The sequence below is a fragment of the Setaria italica genome, chromosome II (assembly GCF_000263155.2).
Source record: "Setaria italica strain Yugu1 chromosome II, Setaria_italica_v2.0, whole genome shotgun sequence".
NCBI classification, from domain to species: Eukaryota; Viridiplantae; Streptophyta; class Magnoliopsida; order Poales; family Poaceae; genus Setaria; species Setaria italica.
Genome location: NC_028451.1, coordinates 8,707,211 through 8,732,232, shown reverse-complemented (window position 1 = coordinate 8,732,232; position 25,022 = coordinate 8,707,211). Strand labels below are relative to the sequence as shown.

At 45.3% G+C, this 25,022-nt stretch overlaps 3 protein-coding genes and 1 long non-coding RNA gene across 5 annotated transcripts; 2 read left to right on the top strand and 2 right to left on the bottom strand.

Moving 5' to 3' along the window:
* Positions 1–1,884: 1,884 nt before the first annotated feature.
* On the bottom strand, positions 1,885–3,112 carry LOC101764935 (uncharacterized protein DDB_G0284671). The gene has a single exon (XM_004955837.1). The coding sequence runs from the start codon at positions 3,110–3,112 to the stop codon at positions 2,246–2,248; it is 867 nt and encodes a 288-aa protein (XP_004955894.1). The 3' UTR covers positions 1,885–2,245.
* A 2,334-nt stretch (positions 3,113–5,446) lies between these two features.
* On the bottom strand, positions 5,447–6,454 carry LOC101764524 (pectinesterase inhibitor). Its single transcript, XM_004955836.2, has one exon. It carries the CDS (start codon positions 6,450–6,452, stop codon positions 5,691–5,693), a length of 762 nt encoding a protein of 253 aa, XP_004955893.1. The 5' UTR covers positions 6,453–6,454; the 3' UTR covers positions 5,447–5,690.
* A 4,904-nt stretch (positions 6,455–11,358) lies between these two features.
* On the top strand, positions 11,359–13,726 carry LOC105913733. Its single transcript, XR_002676382.1, has 5 exons — positions 11,359–11,643; positions 11,737–12,390; positions 12,502–12,960; positions 13,053–13,346; positions 13,450–13,726. It is a non-coding gene; the product is annotated as an uncharacterized LOC105913733 (long non-coding RNA).
* A 5,381-nt stretch (positions 13,727–19,107) lies between these two features.
* Positions 19,108–24,508, top strand: LOC101763852. 2 transcript variants are annotated; one of them, XM_004955835.2, is made up of 6 exons: positions 19,108–19,849; positions 20,943–21,157; positions 22,946–23,120; positions 23,212–23,297; positions 23,737–23,828; positions 23,952–24,508. In XM_004955835.2, exons 1-6 carry the CDS (start codon positions 19,427–19,429, stop codon positions 24,209–24,211), a joined length of 1,251 nt encoding a protein of 416 aa, XP_004955892.1. In that variant the 5' UTR covers positions 19,108–19,426; the 3' UTR covers positions 24,212–24,508. The 2 variants fall into 2 exon arrangements, with proteins under 2 accessions (XP_004955892.1, XP_004955891.1); XM_004955834.2 differs by having other exon boundaries at positions 19,109–19,849; positions 22,901–23,120.
* The last annotated feature ends 514 nt before the right edge of the window (positions 24,509–25,022 follow it).

Sequence of the window (25,022 nt, the reverse complement as noted above, 5' to 3'; positions counted from 1 at the left end):
AATTTCGCCTGCCCCTAGGAAAAAAACGGGACGACCATACCACTCGTTTTTTTACTACGCATGCATCTTTTAATATAGGCGGTAGCATTCCGGCGTTGTTGTTTTTTTTCCTTCGAAAGACCAGCGTCGTCGTTCTTGGACAGTCTCTAATCCACAATGAACTATACGTAGGTTGGGACAGGGAGAGTACGTAAATGGCCTAGCTGATACGTGTATCGTTGCAGTAGTATTGAACAAAGATATGGTCTATATATTATACATAAGTACACTAACTAATCTCTTCGTTCTTAAATATATGGCACTAGTGTTATTCCATTATGTAATTAAAGAAATTAAACCAAAATTATTAATGAAATGCTAGTGTAGACGATGCTTTGATTTGCTGTGCAGAAATCTCTATAGATGATGCTCCGTTGAGATGTATCAGTGGAAGAGCTAGAAAGAGCTTTTTTTTTGGCTGTCTGCAGGGCGCTCGAGTATTTCTTGAGCCTTTGACACTCGAAATTTGGTGCTGCAAGGTACAGATTGGACGGCCAAAAGATCTTCTTCAACCTCCGTTCATGATGTGTCTCCTCCTTTTCTGAGCTCGGTGCTTTGCCTCCATCCACACGAGCTCACGCGTATTCCACTCGAAATACGTATGTGTGTAGTGTCTAACCTTCGAACTCATGATCTTCCTCCTCGCGTACCTGTGCGCATAGGGAAATTCTATTTTGTTTTGACCCTTGTTATCTAACATTTTGATCCATAATCAATTATCAATTTTAAACCAGCATGAATAATCCTGACAGTATTCGTGCTGACTCTATTTTGAGCTGGCATGAATAATGAAGTATAACAACAAGCAAGTATCCATTCCTTTATAAAAATAAGGATCAAATATAATATTTGTAGAAAAAGATCTCTCATCGAAAATAAATACTTATAAAAAAATTAATAAGGAAATAAATATCAATAATAACTAAATCATATAAAATATTTATCTTAATATAAATAAATAAATTTTGATTGTAATATACATCATATATCAGTTTTAAACTAACTCAAAATAATACATTCAAAGAATAGTTGAAGAGATGCTTTATTCACATATCTATTTATATCCACATTTATCTCCGAATTCGGATCATAAAGAGAATGATGAAAATGAATTTGGATATATCCACTTTAATTACTATATTTTTCACATTTTAGCACATATGGATTCGTATAATTTGGCTAGTTCCATATCCGTTCCCAGTTGTGATGAACATTTCATGGCTAGCATGCTTTTTTGTGAAAGCTGAATACCAAGATGTTTTTCTCACCTTGGATTGGTTGAAGAAGCGGTGGTAAGAGAAGAAAAAATAGAAGTGTTTGCTATGTGTTAACGTCTTGATATTACCGTGTGATATGATGTTTGGTTGAACATTTCTATTATTGTTCCACGAACCTATGTTAATTGTTAATCTATGTAATGTTTGGTTGAGTCTCCATTCAAAACTAACTATTTATTGTTTTTCTCTAATTCTCTTCACGTAGTACGCAGTTTTTCTTTTCCCGTTTTGATGTTGTTGCCTCCATTTCAAAATGTATGTCGTTTTAACTTTTCTAGATAGATAGATTTTGCTATGCACCTAAACACAAGGTTATATCTGGATACATAGCAAAATCAATGTATCTAAAAAAGTCAAAACGATCTACATTTTGAAATAGAGTAAGTAGGTAGGGGTAGTGTGAAGCAATCTGTGCGATTGAAAAAAAAAAGAATGAACGTGATTCTCACCACAATATGTGGAACTCAACATTCATGTTTAAACGTTTGTCAATTGAAAAATAAAAACATGAGCACCAAGTAAGGTGTGCTAGAGACATTGCACAAGAAAAAGAGGAATCCAACCCGCTCACAATAATCCAGGATGCCAAAGCAGACACAGCTTTTTACAATCCAGGTTGTTACAATCCAACTTAATTATTTCAAAAATAAAAATTTATAATCTGCAAGCTGCTTTCACGGTCAGAAGCTAATAAAACAAACAAGCCCTAAGAGGGCTGCATGCGATATGTGTCGGCCTCTGATATGGGCCTCAGTTTTGCTCCAACACAGGCCCATACATACAGAAACATTATCTAAATGGGCCTTATGTTGTGCTTAAGCAGCCCATCATCATGGCCTTTATTGGTCGTGGTTAGGAAACGGACGGCAAAAATTGTCGATGGAAAGAACATGTTTGAGTTGGCACCGAAGCCCGCGTCGTGGCGCTCATCATGCCTTGGTGTCGTCGTCGTCGTCGTCGTTGTCGTCGTCAGCGCTGGCATCAGACGACGGCGCCGGCGCATCGGAGTCCCCAGATGGCGCATCGGCGGCGGAAGATCCAGATGGAGACGGCGCACTGGAGGAGGCCCCGGACGGAGCGTCGGCGCCGGCCGCCGGCGAGTCAGCAGACGGGCCGCTGGCACCGCTGGCGCCACCGGTGGAAGGTCCCTCGGAGGTGGCGGGGGCCTCCGCGGACGAGCCTCCGGACGGCGCCGCCGCCCCGTACGACGATGGCGCGGCGGCGTCGGAGGGCGGGAGGGCGATGTCGGCGGACATGGATCCGGACGCCTCGGTGATGAGGTCCAGCGTGACGCGCAGCAGCTTCTCGAACTCAAAGCTTTTGTTGACGACGTCGTCCTTGTCGCTGGTCTTGGGCGCGTCCTTGCAGGCCTCCTCGCAGGCGGAGGTGCCGCTGCCGACCGTCGACGAGAGCCATGACTTGAGCTCGAGGAGCTTGGCGTCGGTGGGCTCGCGGATGAGGCCGTTGAGGTGGGCCATGGCCTCCTCGATGTCTTCGCCGCAGCTGTCGTAGCAGTCGAGCATCGTGCTGTCCTTGCCGCTGTTGAACTTGCCGTGCAGGAACGTGGCCATCCACGAGCCCTTCTCGGCGGCGAAGCCCACGAAGAGCTCCGCCAGCCCGCGAGGGGTCGCCTTCTGCGCCTCCGGCTTCGCCGAGAGGCCGTCGGCGCAGACCTTGGGGAACTGGGACTTGCTGCACGCGTCCTGTACGCTGTCGCCCACCGTCCGCGCGGCGGCGGCGCCGGAGACGAGGACGGAGAGGAGGAGGAGGGGCGCGAGGGAGCGAGCCATGGCCATGGCGCGTCGATCGGGCAAGAGATGAATGGATTCTTGGTTGTTGTTTCGCTCTTGTACGTGGTGGTGATGGTGATCGGACGCGCTTATATACCGTGTGCAGTGTGCTTTGTGAATGAAGGCCATCGAGTGACTTTTTCTCTCCCCACTTCGTGTGTGGCATACCGACATTGTAGGAGAGTCACAGTGGAATGTGCCATCCGCGACTAATGCTAGGCCTTCCAAACAAATGCGCCCTCATACTACGACAGGTGTCCTCATTTTTCTGTGGCTCAGCCTTATTCGGTCGAAGGTTTTACTGTGGCATTGCAAAAATTCTTGTGCCACGATAATTTTGGAAAAAAACTTTATTTTTAGATGCCCATGAATTTGAAAAGTTGTTTTGACTTTTCTAAAATTATATATTTATCTATGTATTTAGACATAGCGTATATCTATATACATAACAAAAATTATAAATCTTATAAAGCGAAAACGACCACAATTTGGAACAAAGGGAGTAGTATTTTTTATACTCAATGTGTTAGTATTCGATCCCACTTGCCACAATGTGGATGCGGATGCGATGCTGTTGGGGTAGAAAACCGTCCCTGAAGTGGGGTCAACAAGTTTCCAAACTAAGAGAACAAGAATGACAATGAACTAAGAAATGACTTCAGGAGAGCTTAGAAAATCTCCCCCTCCGTCTGAATCTATCCCTTTGCATTCACCACGGTCCCGTTTTATAGGACCGTAATTTTTACACTTTACAACTTGACACCTTACTTTTTTCTTTATGTGAAGCATATTCGGGAGTATTACAGTAACATTACACCACTTTTGTTACACCCTTTTACACCTCATCACTTTACACCTAAGCTCGAGTGGGCCAGTATGCCGAAGACATCTTCACCACTTCGCTTGTTGCTGAAATCGCGAGTGGTCTATAGAATCGTCATCACCAGCCGACGACTTCGCTGCCTTTGCTCCACCCTAGCTCATGAGCCTGTCTGGAGTACGAAGAGGTGACCGGCCACCAAAGTCGCGAAGTCATCTCGTCGCGCCAATTCTTCATTCGTGCAAAGAAGGGATCACAACACTTCGCCACCAACTCATTACGCCAGCTAATTGCAAAGTCTTGAAATGAGGGAGGAGGTTCCAAGCATAGTCCTTTTCCCCAACACATGAAAAACAACCTGTTTTTTTATGGGCTTTGTATTGACCTCTCCACCCATGTTGCATGCATGTTGGAAATATAGGCAAAACCGATGACATCATCGCATGCCAAAGTAATATAAAAATAAAAATTTTATAATTTTCTTAGGGGTTAAGCAGACAAAGTGAAAAGGTGAGGGGAGTAAAATTGATTGTTTTCTTTTCAATATATATCGTACAAGAAATACACCCTCCATTTCTCTTTTTATAAACACGTAGCATAGTGTAGGCCCATGCCGCATGCCATATCATTCACTGAAGCAACACGTGCCTTCCATTTATTTTCCTCTTTTAAGACATGCACACATGTTTATTTCAAATTTGTACTCCTTGACCATCAGGTGTGTCCTCTTCTGAGTAAATATATTTTGTGATAAAAAACTGTAACATTTGCTTCAAATTTGATACATGTCCATAATTCTAAGTATTTGAGGGCTCTCAGCACTTTTATTTTCTTGCTGTTACGTCGGATGTGGGCAATTTTTTATGCTCTCCCTCCCTCCCTCCCCTACACACACACCCATTACAAGTTGCAAGGACAAATGCTCGACACTAGGTCTTTGCCGCCACCATCTTCCCGCTCGCCTCCGGTACGGTGGTCGCAGCCTCCAGCATCTCCTGTCACTAATATCTTCCGGCTGAGTTCATTCGCCGTCAGCACCCCGCCTGACTACAGTGGCACAACGCGGCCTCTGCCGCCATGCCATCCAAAACCATCACCAACACTATTAACTCGTATTCCTATGCCCCTACCGCCTACTCTGCAGGGTCTTCCATCACGCTCTGGCGGAACCCTCGTTACCTAAGCTCCCCTATCATCTATGCTACCTCCCACCACCGGCTGCTGAGCCACCCTAGATCTCTCCCTCTTTGGACCATAGGCCACCGGTAACGTAATCCCCGATCAACCAACCTCAAACCCGGATTCCCTAAGTTCAAAGCTCATCACCGGAGGAGAATGAGAAGTAGAACACACGTTGGCATTCTTTGATTAGTAAAAACAAATCAAGTGTTGGAGTTTCTCAAAACACTCGAGTGCGATGTAGCATTCACGTGAATTGTAACTACAATGTCTAGGCTGGAAAGTGCACTGATCAATTTGTGCATTATATTCCGAACAAATGACGGCTAACTGTTGTAACATGTCAAGGTAACATAGTTAACAATCAATCTTACGATAAAATCACCCTGCTCATCCTATCAAAAAGAAAAGAAAAGGAAAGCACTCAGATCAGGCCAAGTACATGTCATTCGATGCAGGCCTCTTTATCTCTGCATTGGTTATGCGGCTCCACCTCCAAACACTCCTAAATTCTTAACAGATGGACATGCTCATCGAAAAATGCGGTGGGACTATGAAAAGAAGGAAATCCCTAGGGATCGTCGCTCATGACGTGGCGTAGGCGTCGGACGCACCGGCCCCCGACGACGGCGCCGGGGCACCCGCACTTGGTCCACTGGTGGCGCCGCCGTAAGCTGGCGCGTCAGGCGAGGGCGCACCATAGGCGGGGGCGCCGGCCGACGAGCCGTAGCCACCGAACGGCGCCGGCGCGGCGGCGGCGTCGGTGGGCGGCAGGGCGACCTCGGCGGACATGGACCCCGAGGCCTCGGTGATGAGGTCGAGCGTGACGCGCAGCAGCTTCTCGAACTCGAAGCTCTTGGTGATGCAGGCGTTCTTGATGTCGCTGACGGGCGCGTCCTTGCAGGCGTCCTCGCAGGTGGAGGTGCCGCCGAGCGTGGAGGAGAGCCATGACTTGACCTCGAGGAACTTGGCGTCGGTGAGCTCGCGGGTGAGCCCGCTGAGGTGGGCGACGGCCTCCTCGATGTCCTCGGAGCAGGTGTCGAGGCACTTGTACAGGACGTTGTCCTTGACGCCGTTGAGCTCGCGGTGCGCGAACGCCGCCACCGTCATGCCCACCTCGGCGGTCACGTACACGGAGAGCTCGGCGAGCCGGCGAGGGGTCGCCGACTGGCACTCCGGGTTGTCCTTGAGCGCCTGCAGGCACACCTTGGGGAACAGCGTCTTGTTGCACGCCTCCTGGAGGTTGCCGGTGGCGCCGGCGTCGTCGGGGGTGGTACGCACGGCGGGCGCGGTGGAGACGAGGAGGAGGAGGAAGAAGAGGTGCGCCACGGGGCGAGCCATGGCCATTGCGCGTCGCGGCGGCGGCCGGGATCGGAGGAGACGGTGAGCTCTCTTTCTCTCTCTGTCTCTGTAGGTGGTGGTGGTGGTTCTTGCTTGGCCGTGGTGAGAGGAACGGTGGTGCCTGCACGGGCTTTTATATACCTGCGATGCGAGCTATAGCCTCCGTGTGCTATTGCAGGCGGCCGAGTTTTCCTCCATGGCCAGGGACCTGTTCTCTCCCCTGCCGCTGCTGTAGGAGAGTGGAATGTGCCTTCCGCGACAGATGTCTTCGGTTGCAGACCTGTGGCTCAAAATTGATTGGCAACAAGGGTTTTACATCGCCATTGCCAAAATTGGGAGTAGCTTGCTATGCTATGCGCCACATGACCAAACGACTAACCCGGCTAACCTCTGTTATTTGCTACTGCGCACTTGTCAGATGTCCCTGCTTAGCACATCTACAAGATCGCTCGACCATTACTTTTCCTAGTTCTATTAATCTTGATGGAAGCAAGTATAAAAAAGTTTTTTTAACAACATTGAGTGTATTAACGGTTAAATTTTTAAAGTCTGATCATAGCCACGACAATTTTAAGAACAGACATAGTATATGATTTTGAAATATTGGGTGCAATGTGCCGGCAGTGAAATATGACATCGTAAAACTCTGAAGGCATGCATCTATGAGAAGTCAGTATAAATCAAGCATCCTTTGTTGGAACGAGTGTTTGCATTTATCCGCATCATGAATAAATAGTGTTATTCTTTCAGCAATAAGCTATGTGGCCATCAACAAACAAGTAGTTTGTGATGAATTTATCATATATAAGATCTACTGGACTAGTCTCTCGGAGATGCTTATAGGTGAAGAAACATTCATTAGAGAGAAGTGTGCATATGCGTAGCTGTTATGCTTTGCTTTGCTAACAATATTTGACATTAACATAGATTACAGGGTTCATGCAGTGTATCTACCATAAGGATGGGAGGTAGGCAGTCAAGACTGATCAGTTTTGATTCGGAGCAAAAATAAACTAATCTCCTAGCAAAACTGAAGGGAGCTGATAATATTCATCTACAAAGCATTATCAACAAAGCGCTAGGGGGGATAGATCCCCAAGTACCTGCAAGAAAGGAAGAATATAGACTCCTACTGGAATTCCCTTACTATAATTCCTTGTAATCCTATTAGGACTCATACAGTGTAATCCTACTAGAACTTCAACATTGTAACCGACTATAATCCTATTAGGACTCATACAGTGTAATCCTACTAGAACTTCAACATTGTAACCGACTAGTAATCCTGCCCTCCGGGGTATATAAAGGAGGGCAGGGGTCCCTAGATCGGTAGGCACAATACGAGGCTCAACTCATACCTCAACACCCAAGCATAGGATACAATACACAACATCCCAAACAGGATGTAGGTTACTATGCTACTCTGGCGGCCTGAACCTATATAAATATGTGTCTTGTGTCCTCGCAATTACCATCGGGCTCCAGATCTGGCGATACCCCTCCAACCAATCACTACCTCAGGATACCCCTTGGTTGCCGATCTAAACACCACTAGATACTCTAATATTACAAACTGTGTTTATAAAACTCAATTTATTATACATTGCTTAAGGGATTTATGTAAGAACCATCTAAATATATACGATCACACAGACCAATTTTCTTTGAAAAGTATCTACATAATATTACAAATGATTTTGTCAAAGAATCGTCTAAGATGTTGGCAGTCATCAAAGACTGGATTTACTTAAACCATTTGGTAGATATATATAGTCATTGTGCTCGTTTGTTTTCAAAAATCCATTTGTAGTATAGTCATTGTCGATGGTTTTCCAAAAAAATCCATTTGTAAATCAGCGTATAGTAATTTTTCATTTTTTTTATCATTTTAATTGAGTTGAGTTTTGCATTAAGATTTGATTTTATTAATTTGTATGCTCTGAGTAAACCATTAAAGTGATTCAAGATTGGTCTATTCCTTCATCTTCTCCTTGCCTAGTCACTTATCTCCTCAGACTCTGAATTTTGCTGGTGGGGAAGAACTTCACACAAAACTTCTTCATCAGCTCGTGCCAATTTCCTTTCACCTCAAATGAAGCAAGCGAATGCCATTGTTTTGCTTCATCTGCAAGTGAGAAACGAAAAAAGATTCCACTTGAACTAAGCTAGTGGTGCTCTTTTTTGAACAGTGTTGCACAACATCGTGAACTTCTCAATGTGTCTATATGGATTATTCTCCGCCAATCCTCTGAAAGGATTTATCTTTTTTTTTTATGAAACTGGAGGGGATCCGCTACTGATTTCAATTTGATATATATGAAGTGAAATCTGTACAAGGCACTGTAAAAAAAAGAGAGAGAGAAAAGAAACTAAAGCAATGAAGAGGAAAAGAAAAACAAGAAAAACAAATCAAGACATGTTCTAAGAAGAGGATTCTTAGAAGGCTTGGACTTCATGATGACAAGCTCCATCTCTTGCTTGAAGGAAGACTTCTAGCGGCCAAGGGAATGTCTCTGACCATCAAAGATGATTCCATTTCCAACGAGTCTAGATACACCATACAACAACTACAATTATTACCTTAAAAATAGGCCTTGAGAGTTATTTCAAGTACCAAGTGGTGGGTTAGTATAAGAATTAATTTATATTCACCACTAAAATAGTACCAAAAAGGTTTCATTAACAAGCGTCAATAGTTAAAAATAAATTATTAAGTCCATTGTTAAAAAATAAATTATTAAGTTTAAAATCTGAATAGAAGTTGAATCGCTGAAGTGTAGAAAAAGGAAGATTCCCTTAAATCATCCTTGGCCCAAACACATCGAAGCTCAACCTTGACCCATTTCCTTTCTCCTCCATTATTTCTTTCCTATTCAGCATGAAGGCCTCCACTACTTTGGATGGATCCCAATAGCAGTTCGTTTTGCATTATTGCTGTTGATGTCCCACTAGAACCCGCTTTTTCCCGCCCTTTTTCGTTCTTAAAATCACTGATGACTAGGACCCACGCATCATCTCCTCCATCAGAACTCACCCGCAGCCACTTCCACCATACCAAAACAAGGCTGCCTTGGATTTCTTGGCACGCTGACCAAGATGCATGTCTCAATCTAAGGCTTCATTGGGGGGGATTGAGGGAAAAATTAGTTCATTTTCCACCTCAAATCACGTTGATAGGAAGGGAATGTGTTTATCTAAATAAACCTTAAAGGGCTCCATGACCTCTGCCAATCCCTCTACTAGCCCCATGACTGAGCAGAACCATGCTCCCCATCCAACTGACCTATTTTCCCTTATCTGCCCCTCCTCATAATCACCAATAGTAGAGCACAATAAACGAATGATGGTTATAAAAGCAAAAGGAACCCAATCTCTTATTCACCATTGCAAACTTTTACCATCCCTTATTTCAATTGATGTCTCAATGACACATGGATAGTGGGGGGAAACGTATAAGGAAAATTGAATTGGCAGCAAAAGAAGTACCCCAGTCATTGATGTTGCACAGTGCTTTTACTACAATATCAAATAGAATATGAGTTAACCTTACCCGGGAGCATAGTTGTGTGTGGGAGCTGGGAAGGGCTAGTGACTAAGTGATATTTGGTAAATTGCACTATGGTGTTAATTAACTTTCCTTTAGTATAGTATATATTACATTGCTTATGTTATTAATTAAGCTGCATCCAAATCATGTGACTAACTTTAGCAGCGGAACCAAAAGTAGTCTAGTTCAAAATATAGAATATATTTTTCTCATACGACTATTAAGTAATATGTCCAGTGAGGACATCTCCTTGCTTGCTTTTTTCATTGACTGATTCTAGTGGCTGAGCGGGTTTCCTACAACGGTGGGTAGCTGCCCACCCTGTTGCCATACCTGCCTCATCCACTGGCAGGTTGTACTCCATGTGTTCAGCAACGTCCATCAGTGTGTACTGCCACGCGAGGATCACGAGGCGGCGGAAGCATGGTGTCAATCATTTGGTTTCAATACGTAAACCTGTAATATTTCCTTTCTCCACTCTCGCAAAAATGTGTTGTAAGATGCTGAACCCTCAATGTTTTAGCTCCTTGAAATGAAAAGGTGGGGATTCTCTCCCCCCCGTTACACCTCAAAAAAAAAAACGCCCATTAGTGTCTTGTCCGCCATTGACTTCCTACTGGCAGCTCCATGCTTACTAGGCCGTATTCAGCATGCAGGGGTGAACGTTTGTTCAGTACTTCGCGCATTCAATTTCTTCTTTATCCGTTGACAAGACATATTGGTGAAATTACTATGCATATTCACTGTCTCTGCCTACCCCGCCAGTCATGTACTCTTTGCCTGGTCCTTATCTCCTTTCTTCTTCCCATGTCCCAGGCAATGGATCCTTTCCTCCCTGCTTCTGTGTTTTTCTTTGTTCTTTGCTTCATCCTTGTTAACGGTGGTGGTCTTTCTGCGGTTTTGTTTGGAGCCGCTGTTGTTGCATCGCTTGCGCTCCTTTTGCACTACTTTTCATTTTGTTTCCGCGTCGATTTATCACAAAATACAAACCGACAGAGGTCTGCTGCTCTTGCCTTGCTGCTCAGCCTAGTGTTTTCTTCTTTGGTGTCGTGGAAGATCTATTCATCTTTGTCTCGCGCTGTTGCACTTGTATTCTTTTTTTTCTCTGCTGGCCTCGCCCCAGCTTGCTGCAGTAGCTGTGTTTTTCATTTTTTTCATTCCGCCCAGAATCTGCCCAGACGAACCCTTGTTAGTCTTTCTAATCTCTGAAAAAGCCAAGCAAAATACGCCCCTTCCTTGCAACAAAACCCTGTTCCCCCCACCTTCCCCTGAAACTGATACAGCCTAGCTCCTGCTCCCTGCAGTACAGATAGTGTTTCCCAATAGTACGAAGGTACAACAAAACCTCGAAAATTTGGGCGGCAATATCATGTACTTTAGGCGGGAAATTTTAGCAGCTCCCCATTTCATTTCCTGCCACTCCCGGCCCTATAAATTTCATTGTTCCATGCTGCACAGCTTCACCACCCCATCCTGAGCTTGATTTCATTGTTCCATCCTGCAGTAGGGAAGGTGTTTGACTCACCGCAGGAGGGCTTCGAGTTCTTCAACATGTATTCCTGGGAGCTTGGATTTGGTATTCGTTACGGGAGTAGTTGTAGCAGCCTTTCCGGCAGGCGCACCAGGCAGGATATAGTATGCGCTTGCAAGGTGAGTTAATCTTTGGTCATCTAGTTTTGTGTTTTCTTAAATACAAGATCTGGTGGTGGTTTAATTTTTTATGTCAATTTATTTCATGTTTAGGGGCGTGATCCCTCTTGTGTCGCTCGATCCACGCGTTGTGGCTGCCTCTGCATGATCCGCATGCTCCGGAAGGACGATGATTCTTGGTTCATCAGCCGGTTTGTTCCTGGGCATAACCATCCTATGTCTGCTAGTTGCGGTGGACACGAGATCTAGTTAGGAATCTCAGGGCTAACAATGTACAGATTTCTAGGGTCTGTTCAATTCTAGGCAGCATGCATGGGTCCAACCAGTACGTTCCATTTAGTAGGCAGTCAATCAGGTCTCTTTGTGGTAGGCTTGCGCAGGAATCAATCGAGGGTGATATGACCAAGCGAGATGCAGACCCTGCAATGCGAGATGCAGACCCTGCAATGGTTTTGCGCATGCAGTTGGACCAGGACAAGAGAGTTAAGTCTCTTTTTTGGTACCATGGATCTAGCCGGTTCAACTATTCTTGTTTTGGCGATGCAATCACCTTTGACACAACATATCGTACCAATCTGTACAACCTTCCTTTCGTCCTATTTGTCGACGACGCTAACCATCACTTCCAGAGTGTTATTTTTGGCACTGTACTGCTTCTTACCGAGGAGACATCTGATGCTTTCCAGTGGTCGTTCTGCACATTTGTTGAGGCTATGGATGGAGTATCCCCGAAGACCATCCTAACAGGTATGCTAATGAGCTATAATCTGTACTTCTTGGTTTCGTTTGCACTCCCTTTTCTTCTCGCATCTCTAATTTTTACGTGACATGTGCTGCCCTTCCCCGTCTGCTGACCAGTGTCAGGCTATGAAGGCAGCTAGCGATTGCCACTGAGCTTCCCAATACCAGGCATCGATCGGTAGTGCAAGTGGCATGTCCTCAAGAAGGCGAAGGAATCCCTTGGTGACATATACAGCAAGAACTTTGCTTTTAAGAGGTCATTGCATGAGCTTCTTGATGAAATAGTCTCAATTCCCGAATTCGAGACTCGTTGGGCAGATTTGGTTGACAAGTATGGTTTGGTTGAGAACGAGTTCCTTGGAAGAGCTTACCAGAACAGGCACATGTGGGCTAAGCCTTATTTTGCTGAGACGTTTTGTGTTGGCATGACTAGCACCCAATGCAGTGAGAGTCCATTTACACATACTCAAGACTTATATTCCAAGGTCTGCTCCCATGCATCTTTTTGTTTCTCAGTATAACAGGATGATTGCAGATCGTGATGCTGACGAGGGGAAGGAGGAGCATGCAAAACAGGTGATGATTCCACTCCTATCTAGAAGTTTTCTATATTTTTCTTATATGGCTGCTTGGTTAATAGATGAATAACTAGTAATTATTCCCCTAAGATTGGAAGGGTTCTTAAGGGTTGGTGTTCCAATCGAGGCTCATGCTGCTCAGGTATACACCAGGGCTATGTACGAGAGGTTTTCAAAGGAACTGTTCAAGGCTGGGAAGTTTGGTTGCATGAAGGATGGTGATGAGGGTTACTAAACGGTAATTTTGCTGGATAATGGCCCTTACATGCATGGACAATGGTGTGGTTGAATTCCATGTTGGTTCCAACCCAGATGCAACAGATTTTTTTCTGCCAATGCAAGAGGTTTGGACATTGCGGTATCCCTTGCCGTCACATACTCAAGGTTTGTTCCTAGCAGTGCACTTGTTGTGTCTTTGCAGTTTGTAGGTATTTTTTTGTTCTTTATTTCGAAATTCCAAGTCCGAAGCCTTGCTATACGCTTGCAGGTATTGGTCCACCATGGATTTTCGGAAATTCCACCGGGGCTCGTGATGAAGCGTTGGACTAGGGATGCCAAAGGCGCCGGTGATTCAGAGCTTGGCGTTGTTGTTGCTGAGCAGAGGGTTACTGAATTGGATTTTGCAGGAATGAACTCCTTGGTTTATTCTGCAGCTATGGAATTGGTTGGGCTATCTGCAAGGTCTAGGCAGGCTTTTGAGATCGGCATGCAGATGTCGTGGTCCCTTCTACGTTTAAATCAATGTTTTTATGAGATCATTTTATACTCGATGTCTTGATCCCCTCTATGTTCAGCCCCGCACCTGGGTGCGGCGACCCGTAGCACAAGTAATCAGCCAAACGTTAGCCCGAACAGCAGCGCACACAAGCTGCGGCGCCGTGCAAACCAAACAGTGGCCCCTGCATCCAAATCACACGCATCTGGTACCTCGGGCGGGCTTATCAGTTCGAAATCGCACATCCAAACAGGCCCTAGTGTGGAGTGACACCACAAAGCAAAAGAGAGAAAGGAACTCCTTAGATTTCCACGGAACAAAAAATTCACTTGGCAAAATATTTTCTGAAGTACACCGAGCATACATGACAATGCACCCTCCATTTTCTCTTGTTTTCCATCCACTGTGTACAAAATGTGGAGAGAATCGCATCCAAATCCACATAAGAGTGCACCTGCCAGCAATACAATTTACCTCTAGGCCCTGTGGTAAATCTCGCAGCCGGGCAGTAAAAGTACCAATTTCCAGGGCGCTTCTACACACAATTTTTCACAGACGGCGGCGGGCCGGCGACCCCTGCTGAAACCGACAGCGCGCGACGACCCGGCTGCCTGCTAGCTAGCTATCTAGCGCCGCGCAAGGGCCACCGCGGCGGCGACGCCGGCGCAGAGGAGCGGCAGCCGGAGCGGCGGCGGCGCCTGCGACGACCCGGACAGGAACGCGTACTGCTGCCCGCCCCCCGGCGGCGGCGGCGGCTTCCCGCAGTTGCAGGGCGGCCCGCCGGTCACCCCCGGTGGGGAGGGGAAGGCGTAGCCGCCGCCTGTGTTTGGATTCTCGCAGTTGCAGGGCGGCCCGCCGGTGGCCGTGGCCGGCGGGGATGGGTAGGCGTAGCCGCCGCCGCCGCCGCCGGGCGGCGTGGTCGGCGGCGGAGGGGAGTAGTAGTAGAACTGCTGCACGACGGGGCGGTCGTCCGCCGCGGCCCGGCGCGGCAGCGGTGAGGCGAGGAGCAAGCAGCTGGCCGCCGCGAGGAGGGCGAGAGCGGGCGGTGGGGGCGCCATGAGAGAGAGAGAGAGAGAGAGAGAGAGAGAGAGAGCGAGCTTCTTGTGAGGGAGGTGGCTGCCGGCTACTGGTACCGTGGCGTGTCGCCTGCTGCAGTGCTGGTGCTATATACGTGGCGGGGTTCGCGCGATGCGGCATGGGACGGCGTGTCGCACATGCGCGGCGAGCTCTACGACGGTGGCCTCGGATCCGATGGTCCCTAGCTGGCTAGCTTGGTTTGGTTGGGTACGAAATATGCGCACTTTTTTTTAAAACCTAAATATGCGAACTATGTAGTACTTCCATATCAAAATAAAATATTTGTCGCTCTTATTTTGCTCACCACGTTTGATCGTTTATCTTATTTAAAATAATAATATTATGTAAGTATTTTATTTTATTTGTGGTTGTACTTTATCATCAAAGGTTTAAAAATAACTTATTTTTTCATATGTTTGTTCAAACATTATGAGAAAAAATGAATAGCGATAAATTTGATACAGATGGAGTATATATTTGCCCAATCGTTTCAACTTTCAACAATAATAAAAAAAAGATTTTTTAAAATTTTAACACAAACCTTGCGTTGGCCTTACATAATACTCCCCCATTCCAAATTGTATGTCGTTTTAGCATATGCACCTAGATATGCACTTATATTTAGATTTATAAAAATATCAAAATGACCTATAATTTATGGAGGAATAATATGCATGGTACCACTAGTACTTTATGCTCATTTCAACACGAGTATTGCCGTGGCAATCGAGTTACTCTCCGCATGTATTCTCCGTGTAGTGATCCAACTACGCATGCCCAGATGGAGCGCCGTCGCGTTGGGCCAAGTGCGCTCCTGCCTCTTAGCCGCCGATGGCACGGCGAGTCAACCGCAGGCGTGTGGGATTCCGTCGGTGGATCCACGGATCACCAGCCGTACGCCCGTCCGCCGCGAGGAAGCTGCCATCGCTTCGACTCGACGCCCCGTCGCACGTCTTTTCTCGCCTTTTCTTTCTTTTTTATTTTAGTGGGAAAAAAAAACCTTTTCGCAAATTTTCCAAACGCACCAGCACTTGCGTTCATGTGCCGGGCGCGTGCTACAAACCGCCATGCCACGCTCATTCGTGCTGCTGCCTGTTCGCAACACACAAACCGGCTGGTGCTGTCAAGGCGTCGCCTGGCATCAGGGAAAGGAACGGAACGAAGGGACATGTTCATGGGCTATTGCCTGTTGGGCTGTTGTGTGGGATGCTGGCCCAAGAGTAGTTCTCCTCTTTCCTTTGTTTTTTTATTTATTTTATTACAGGTGCTAACTTAGCTTATTTGGCTGATAACCGGCACCGTCTGATCCTGGCCTAGGCGGGCACCTAGGCGTCCAGGCGGCCGGAGGTCGCCTCGACTAGCCGTGACAACTATGCTGTGTTGACGGGCATGGTATAATGCGCCGTGACTCGCCTCGACTCGATTCCCACGGAAAAGAGAGAAGCAGGAGGACCAGGGAACGAGCTGCAGCAAGTCGATTCTAGCTAATTCCTGACGAATCACGAAGAATGAGCATGGTATTGGTATATATCATATATGTTACTCCTTCCGTTTCAAAACGTAGGTCGTTTTAATTTTTCTATATGCATAGATTTTGGAACGATCAAAACGACCTACATTTTGGAACGGAGAGAGTAGATTCTAATCTTCATGTTGCGGTGATGTTCTAATCTGCTTGTGCCATCGCGCATCACCTTTGGGTGTCTTATATTGGCGTGACCTATTCAGCGGTAGTTGAAATTGTGTCTGTCCCTGCCATGAATAAACCCTACGCATAATTTCCTGAGAGGGTGTGTGATCTTGATGTGTAACTGTACGTTCTCCGCCTTCTCTCCTTCCGTTCTGCCTGCGAGAGGATGGCCGTCATGTTAAGCGGGCAGTGTAGCAGACTGCTCCGACGTATCAGTTTCAGTACGGATGGAACTTTCACGTCAGGCTTTCATGCCCTCCTGTTTTTGTTTTTATTTTTATTTTTTGTCTGGTGAATGCATTGCGCACCTGGCTTGGGAAATGATATCTTTGCTAGTATTATTAATGGGCACTGTTAGCTTTGTGGGCCGTATAGGCACCGCTCCTGTCGGCCCACACAACAGCACCAACGCAGGCCCAAAGCCCCCACGGCAGCTCCTCGTTGACCCATCAGCCATCACCAGTGTCGGATCGGATTCAGGTCAGGTTCTTTCGGGTTTCAGGTAAAAAAAGTTGGCCCACGCCCGACCCGTGCTGACCATCGGTTGGATTTTTTGCCCGCGCCCGACCCGTCACTTGGTCGGGTCGGGTTGGTTCGAGTTTCATGTGCAACTTTCGGGTTGAGTTTTTTCAAGTTTTGGGTAAAAAAATTTGGCCCATGCTCGACCCGTGATTTAGATCAGGTCATGAATATTTACCCGCGTTCACCCAACGTATTGATCGGGTTGGGTTTTTTTCGGGTGGATCGGGTCAGGTCGGGTAGCCCATGATCAGGTCTACCCACCAACCACCACACTCCGACCGAGATCTGATCTGTTCCTGTCTGGTAGGGTCCATTCCCAGTGGCCCGCGGACCTTTTTTATCCAAGTGGCCCGCGGACCTGGAACCCATTGTCAGCGTGGGCCCAGATCCCGGTCGCTGTCGCCGGGCCGGTGAGGCCCCGTGCGTTTGTCACGTGGGAGTCCACGCGCGCACCGTCCAGCCAGGCTACAGGACCATCCCCATGACATGTGGCCTCCACGCCGGCCACCCAAGCGCTGGACCCACTTGCCAGTGAGCCCAAACTTGGCCCGGACGGCGGGCAGGAGACGACCGTCCATGCCCGGCGAATATCCGCCACGTCCCAGCCAGGATCCTTCTAGAAAATCCCGCACGGCACCAGCAGCGCGCGTGGAGAGCGCCGGCGACGCGATGGACCGACCGTCCGATCGGGGAGGCCGTGGCGTGCGGACGGCCGGATCGCGCGGATATTTGCTGCGGTGGAGATCCTGGACGAATCGCTAGCTGGTCGGTACAGTAGAGCGCCCGGCTGGAAATCTTATCCGGTTTATCCTCAACTCCCACCAATTTTATCTCTCGTTTTCTTATTCTAGCCTTGCGTTGTGCTACCCAGTCCACTACTGCTTGGTCCGGATCTCCAATTTTCTTTCAGCTTGTTTTTTTTTTCTAACACCTGCTCGACTTCTCTTTGACTCGGCGCCATGTTGCTCGTTGGTTTGACCCGGTACAGTGATTAAAGCATCGAACTTGTTGCTTGACGCTACTTTAAATATGCAAGCATATGCAATGAAACATCTATATTATGACTCCACAGGAAAACGACGCATACAAGTATCGAAAAATCTGAACCTGAACCAAAGATATACATCAATAACATATCACAATATAATAGACTAATTGATCCAAAAAAATATGCCATAAGTTCTGCACTCGGACCAAAGACATGTAGGGTCAAATGAAGTCATATTTTGTCTAATTGACCAATAACATATCAAAATAAAACAAAATATGAATAATTACTACGGAAACACGTTCGTAAAGAAACCAAAAAGTCTTCGCATACATGCTTGAGCTAATCCATAGGTGCAAATAAGAAACGATCTCAATTAAGTTTTTAGACGACACATAGACGTTGTACTTTTCGACATAAGGAGGTACTCCCTGCATCCCAAATTATTACTCGTTTTGGCATTTCTATATACATAATTTTACACATGCATCTAGATATATAATTATGTCTAGATACGGTAAAAAAACGAAAACGATTAGTAATTTGGGACGGAGGGAGTAAAGGCTAACCAAACCTAACTTCTTCTGTTCCTTGATGAGAGAAAAAAAACCTACCTTTAACTAACGACCGATCAACTTAGGGGGTGTTTGTTTCTTTAGCACCTCCTAAAATTCCTGTCACATCAAATGTTTACATACTAATTAGGAGTATTAAATATAGGCTAATTACAAAATCAATTGCACAGATGGAGACTAATTTGCGAGACGAATCTATTAAGCCTAATTAATCCATGATTTGACAATGTGATGCTACAGTAAACATTGCTAATGATGAATTAATTAGGCTTAATAGATTCGTCTCGTGAATTAGTCCCCATCTATATAATTAATTTTATAATTAGCTCATGTTTAGTCCTCCTAATTAGCCTCCAAACATTCAATGTGACATGAATTTTAGTCACGAGTAAAGATCAAACACCTATTTTCTCAGACTTTTAAGGCTAGAGAAATCTATCCATGAGATAAGATACATCACGCGCTTTCCCGTTTATTCACGCTGCCACGACTCCCCGTTGGTGCCCGTAGCCGCAGAGCCCCAAGGCCCCAACCAAAGCCGGAGCGAACACGAGCAGGGCCGGAGCACGGAGGGAATCAACCAGCCAACCAGCAACGCAACGGAACGGAACGGTGCCGAGGCGACGACGCGGGGCTGAGAACCAAACCGGCAAACGGAACCCCCTCGCCTCCTCCTCCCTCCGTCCCTCGCTTCTCTCCCCACCTTGTCTACTGCCGCTGTCGCCCGGCACGGCGGCTGCTCCTCCACTCCCAGATCTTCCCGCCGCCGCCCCCCAAAAATAGCGCCCACCAAAACCCTACCCCACCCTGCCCTCCCTCGCGGCGTCCGCCCCCGACCCCGCTCCGCCGCCTCGAGCCGCCGCCGGACTAAACCCTAGCCCCACCGTCTCCGCCGCCATGGCCGGCCCGTCCGGCGCCTCCTCCTCCTCGCGCGGCCTCAGCGGCGTCGGGGTCGACCGCTTCTACATAGCGCCCCACGTGCGCCGCCAGCAGCAGGAGGAGCAGCTGCAGCGGCTCAAGGGCCAGCGCCCCTCGTCCCCGGCGGCCGGGACGCTCACGCCCAGGGCCGCCGCGAGGCACAAGCCGCCGCCGCCGGCGGCGGCGGGGGCTGCGGACCCGGCCGCCCCGCCTCCCAAGGAGGCCGAGAGGCGGGCCGACGCGCCCTCCAAGACGTCGGTATCGACCGCGGCAGCGCCCACCTCCAAGGCGACGGCGGCGGCCGATGCGGCCGTGGCCCCGCCGCCGGTGGATGACGTGGGGAATCTCGAGAGGTTCCTCAGCTTCACCACGCCGTCCGTGCCCGTGCAGTACCTGCCCAAGGTTAGGCTTGCCAGGAATTTTATTATTCCCCTTTGTGAACTACTACTAGTTGCGTGCCTGCGTTTTGCTCCTACCGATTGAAGTGCTTGATGCTTCGCACTGCGCTGAGATGTTTCTGGTATTGCTAGATTCGATTCGTATTGCTGTTATGATTGGGGAAAGTTTGGGACCCGTGGCTGTGAAGGAACTTTGCTTTTCTCTCGGGTCAAGTTACACTTGTAGTGAATTTCTCTTCCTCTTGGCGAAATAGTCGTGTACATGCTCTTGCTGTCACCGGTTGATGTGAGATTCTTGTTTTGGCTGTATGGAGAGATGATTCTGGTATGAAAATGTAACATAAAACAGACTGTTAAATTATTTGCCTGATGATTGGTAGTATGTATGGTTCATGTTGCTCTTATGGTTGGGGAACGTTTGGGAACTGTGGCTGCGAAGGAATTTCGTTTCTCTCTAGTTTGAAGTTACAGTCACACTGCATTTCCAGCAAATCTGACAAGGTGTTGCTGTATTATCCTTGTGTTGCGATTGGAAAAGTAAATAAGAAAGGAATTAATCTTTTTTGTAGAGTGCCAGATTGGCAATAGAATGTGCTGGGGTGTTATTACTGTTGCTAATTATCTGGATCAGTTAGTACCTGATTGGCAATAGAATGTGTTGGAGTGTTGTTACTGTTACTAATTATCTGGGGCAGTCAGTACCAGATTGGCAATAGAATGTGCTGGAGTGTTGTTTCTGTTGCTAATTATTTCAAGCAGTTCATCGGAACATACAAAGTTTTTCTAGAGCAATGGATTAGCACTTGCTACTTCAGTGCAGAAAGATGGCTACTTTTTTAAAGGGGCTGGGATGAGTTCCCAATGGTAGTGTTTGATCGTGTGAGTCAGCCAATCTAGGTTTTTTCTCAGTGGTAGCCGGATGGGAAGCACTTAGTGCCAAAAGAATCTAGTCAGTAACATTGTTTTTTGTTCGGGGCAGCAGTCTTGTTTTCAGGATAGGTACAGTTTATATTATAATAACAAACCAATTTTTTAGGACTGCTGAAGAACATGTTCGTTTTTGTTCTAATTTCTGCCATTTGAGTTTGTTTATCCAGACCAGCATGAGGGGATGGAGGATTGGTGATGTTCCAAATTCACCACCATATTTCTGCCTTGGTGATCTCTGGGAAGCTTTCAAGGAGTGGAGCTTTTACGGTGCTGGTGTACCCCTTGTGTTAAATGGCAGCGACTCTGTGATTCAGTATTATGTGCCATACCTTTCTGCTATACAGCTGTATGCAGACCCTTCAAAGCTTTCAGCGAGGACCAGGTAAGATAATGTTTCGGGTCAACCTTTTTTTTTGTTTTTTGTGGCCGTTTTGTCAGTTGTCAAATTTTCTGTTCTACAATGATTTTGATGATATAAATGCAAAACAGAATAAAAGAAATTAATGGTTGCTGTGTCCTTGAATTTTTTTTACAAACTCTGAAGCTTCATGCATTTCTCTTTTGTAACAAGCAAACTGCAGTTCTCTAATGGATATGCATTGTGCTGTACTGCTGTTACCTTTCAGACCACCTTGACAGCCAAGTCATTAGCTTTTTAACCGCATCAGGTTTTGTCCACGAAGCTTAATGATTCATCTTTTTTGTGGCTAGAGATTAAAATCGGAGGGTCAAGGAAACAAATTTCCTTATATGTTCATCTTTCAGCTATTGAAAGTTTAAAAATATTACTCTAAAATAGAGTCTTTTTAGTAAAGTGAAGATTATTTGTGGGCTTGTTGAATTTGAAATGGAATCTTAAATGTGGATATGGTTTATACTTATTTGCAAAGAACAATTATTCAGTTTTCTTTGTTATGGAGTCTAGAGATTCCTGTTGATCAATGATATTTCTTAATATTTGTTTATATGATTAACACATATTGATGTTATCAATATATAAATAAAGATGCATCTTTTCTATTGAGCATTGAAACTTTCTTACTTGAGGGAGTAATTTTTTTTATTTAGAAATTATGAGTTGAGTTTTCCCAGTTTGTTTCCCAAGTTGTTTTGTAGTCAGGTGTAGTTGCCAATAGTCCAATAAATCTTTTTTTGCTTGTTGTTTGTTGTTTGATATTCTATTAATTTGACCGCTCAGAATTGAAGCATTTAATTTGATTTAATCACTAATAGAAATTGTGGTGCTGATATTGTACTCATGGATTCATTCATGTATGTATCTGTGAATCTGGTGCTTACTGACCTATGTGATTTTTCTTGTTTTGGGGAGTTACTTCTTAGTTTTATTCAAGTTTTTCTTTAACTTTACTGATCTTGTCATGTCTAACTTGGTCATCCAACATCCCCCCTCCCTCTTTCTCCCACTCAAAAACACTTGCAAATAATTTAACTATGCCAGTAGCTAGCATATTTCATTTTTGTATTTGGGTCACTCGTATTGAAATGTTATTGTGGACATTGTTCCCCACAATAAAGTGTTAACGAAACATATTATAACAAAAGGTTTCACTTAGTTTTACATGTCAGGATAGATGTTCCTCAGGACCTCATCTTATTACTTTGCTGGGAAGAAAATGGACTTATCTAAACTACCATTAGGTTATATTAATCACCAATGTCATGTTATTATGTGCATGCTGTTGAGAATTTGGGGACAGAAAGATCCATTGTATTTATGTTGATCGAGTGCAGTGGTCATATTATTGGAGCTTAGAGCAGAAAGAGGGTATGTTAGTCCTTATGCTGAGCTTTCATATTGCCTAACGATGAAAACACACCTTTCCTAAAATTTTGAGAAATGTAGTTCCTTCTACCTTTATGATTTGTAACTGTTGTATTTGTTTTGTGTAGAACTACAGCTTACAGGACATTATATTTACAGCCTTTTAGTTATCTATTGTTAGCTGCTTTGGAACATTGGTCTACATAAGGACATCAAATAAGCATGCACAAAAAAAATCATAATGACTTGCCAAAATTCCTTCTTCAATATGGCCCCTCCTTTTTGCTTCTGCGATTTTCATAGTTCATAACATTTTTTAGTTAATTTTCTCGCTTACTTAAGGCATCCTTGGGAGGAAAGTGATGGGGAATCTATGGATACTAGCAGCGAAGGTAGCAGTGAAACTGATGTCGACCGGTTAAGAGGTTCTCTGGAAGCAACATGTCGATTGGAGGGTGGTTTCCAAAGGGATGATGGTGAAATGCACTCGCCGTCCACTCGTCCAATATTTGAGTATCTCGAAACGGATCCACCATTTGGTAGAGAGCCTTTAACAGACAAGGCAAGTCTTCTTTTCATACTTTCACATGAAAGTTGACTATAGATATCCTGTATTCCTTTTTGTTGATCTTTGCTTTGAATGCCACTTTCAGGTGTCAATTCTTGCAAGTAAATTTCCTGATTTGAAGACATTCAGAAGTTGTGATCTGCTGCCAACCAGCTGGATATCTGTTGCATGGTATGTCTGTAACAATCCAGATTCTCTTATCTTTTTCACTGATGTCCTTATGCTTTTGAAATTTCCCATTTCTCATAGGAGAAGCTTCCAACTAATTTATTTTAGGGTATCTAAATAATTATTTCTCATCTCTAGATCTATACACTTTGTGTTCATTGCCACTAACAATAGTTTTTCACATTTAGTTCCACACTTGCAGCTTTTCATCTTATTATATTTATCACCAATACTTAACTCTGATGGAAGACTATTATCCTTGCTATAATCAGGATTGCCATACTTGCTGTGCTGGCTTGAACAGCAACCACATTTCACAACTACTAAAACAAAGGGTCACTTGCAAAATTTGAGTCAAACGACTTCTGTAGAGTAGCAATGCTGTTAGAAGGTGCTGCTATTAATCTATATAATTGTTTCATCCTGGGGCGTACAATTGCAGGTACCCCATATACAGAATACCTACTGGACCAACACTCAAGGATCTAGATGCATGTTTCTTGACATTTCATTACCTGTCGACTCCTTCCAAGGGTGAGTACCATCTTGTGACAATATTCAGGGTTGTCCTTTTTTCATCAGATAGGCTACTTGTTTTTCATAGCTCTACGATGCTTGTCTTCATCAGGTCATTGAATAACTAGATGCTTTTTGCAGATACTGATCGTGCTGCACCAGCATGCCCTAGTTTTGGTGGGCTTAACCACTGTGTGAATGCAGCTGGTAAGCTAACATTGCCAGTCTTTGGGCTGGCATCATACAAACTGCGGAGCTCTATCTGGTCATCGAATAGGCCTGAGGAGCAGCATCGTGCAGCCTCTCTGATGCAGGCAGCAGATGAGTGGCTTCGCCAACGCCAAGTGTACCATCCAGACTTCCGGTTCTTTCTCACCCACTACAACAATTCTTTGAGATGACAAGAGATGCCTTGCCTCACGCTGTAAATTGTTTTTGGTATTTCCTGTTGTTGGCTGAGCCGGGCTACCTGTAACACTATGTTGTTGATCGTGTAACGTAGCGCTTACATCTCTGAACTCTTTTTTTTTTGATATGGTTCAGTAGTTCAATGCCAGACAGCTAATTTGTAATGTCTCCAATAATTCTTTGGTGTAGGTAAACTTTTACGTGGAGAAAAACATAATGGAGACTTGTAAAACAGAAACTGATGGTTATGAAATTTAAATTTATAGAATTGATAATACCTAGCTTGTCAACGTGTGGTGTCCTGCGTTTTACTCAATGCCGGAATTGTTGGGAGATTTGAGTGACGATTAATTTCTGTTCCTCACAATGGCCTCCATGGCAAGACGCTGTTTGACCGATGCCACACATGGGAGCTGAAGTAAATTTTGCATATGCATAGTTATTTTTGGCAAGATGTACAGATAAGTCCAACTATTTGACACTTGGCACCTTATTAGTAATTCTAGTTCTATTGCATAAGCCAAAATATTTTTACCTCTATGATTACGCCAAAATAGTTGTGGATTTGCTTGAAAAAAAAACCCAAATATGCTAGACACATGCTGGAACTGTAACATATTACTATTTGTTACTAGGCTACACTACAAAAATTTGTGCCACAATTGCGCTTGAGAAAAAATAAAGTATGCACTAGTCCCTTCGTCTAAAAAAATGTAATTCCGTAATACAAAATTATTCCACAATTTTTATCTTTATTACTCCATTTAATACATACATGTCAATTAGCGTCAAATATATCTTATA

Coding starts and splice junctions, on each gene's coding strand:
- LOC101763852 (XM_004955834.2), top strand. CDS start 19,427: ATGGCCGGCCCGTCCGGCGCCTCCTCCTCCTCGCGCGGCCTCAGCGGC. Junction 23,121..23,211: donor GAGAGCCTTTAACAGACAAG/GCAAGTCTTCTT, acceptor TGCCACTTTCAG/GTGTCAATTCTTGCAAGTAA. Junction 23,829..23,951: donor CCTGTCGACTCCTTCCAAGG/GTGAGTACCATC, acceptor TGCTTTTTGCAG/ATACTGATCGTGCTGCACCA.
- LOC101764524 (XM_004955836.2), bottom strand. CDS start 6,452: ATGGCCATGGCTCGCCCCGTGGCGCACCTCTTCTTCCTCCTCCTCCTC.
- LOC101764935 (XM_004955837.1), bottom strand. CDS start 3,112: ATGGCCATGGCTCGCTCCCTCGCGCCCCTCCTCCTCCTCTCCGTCCTC.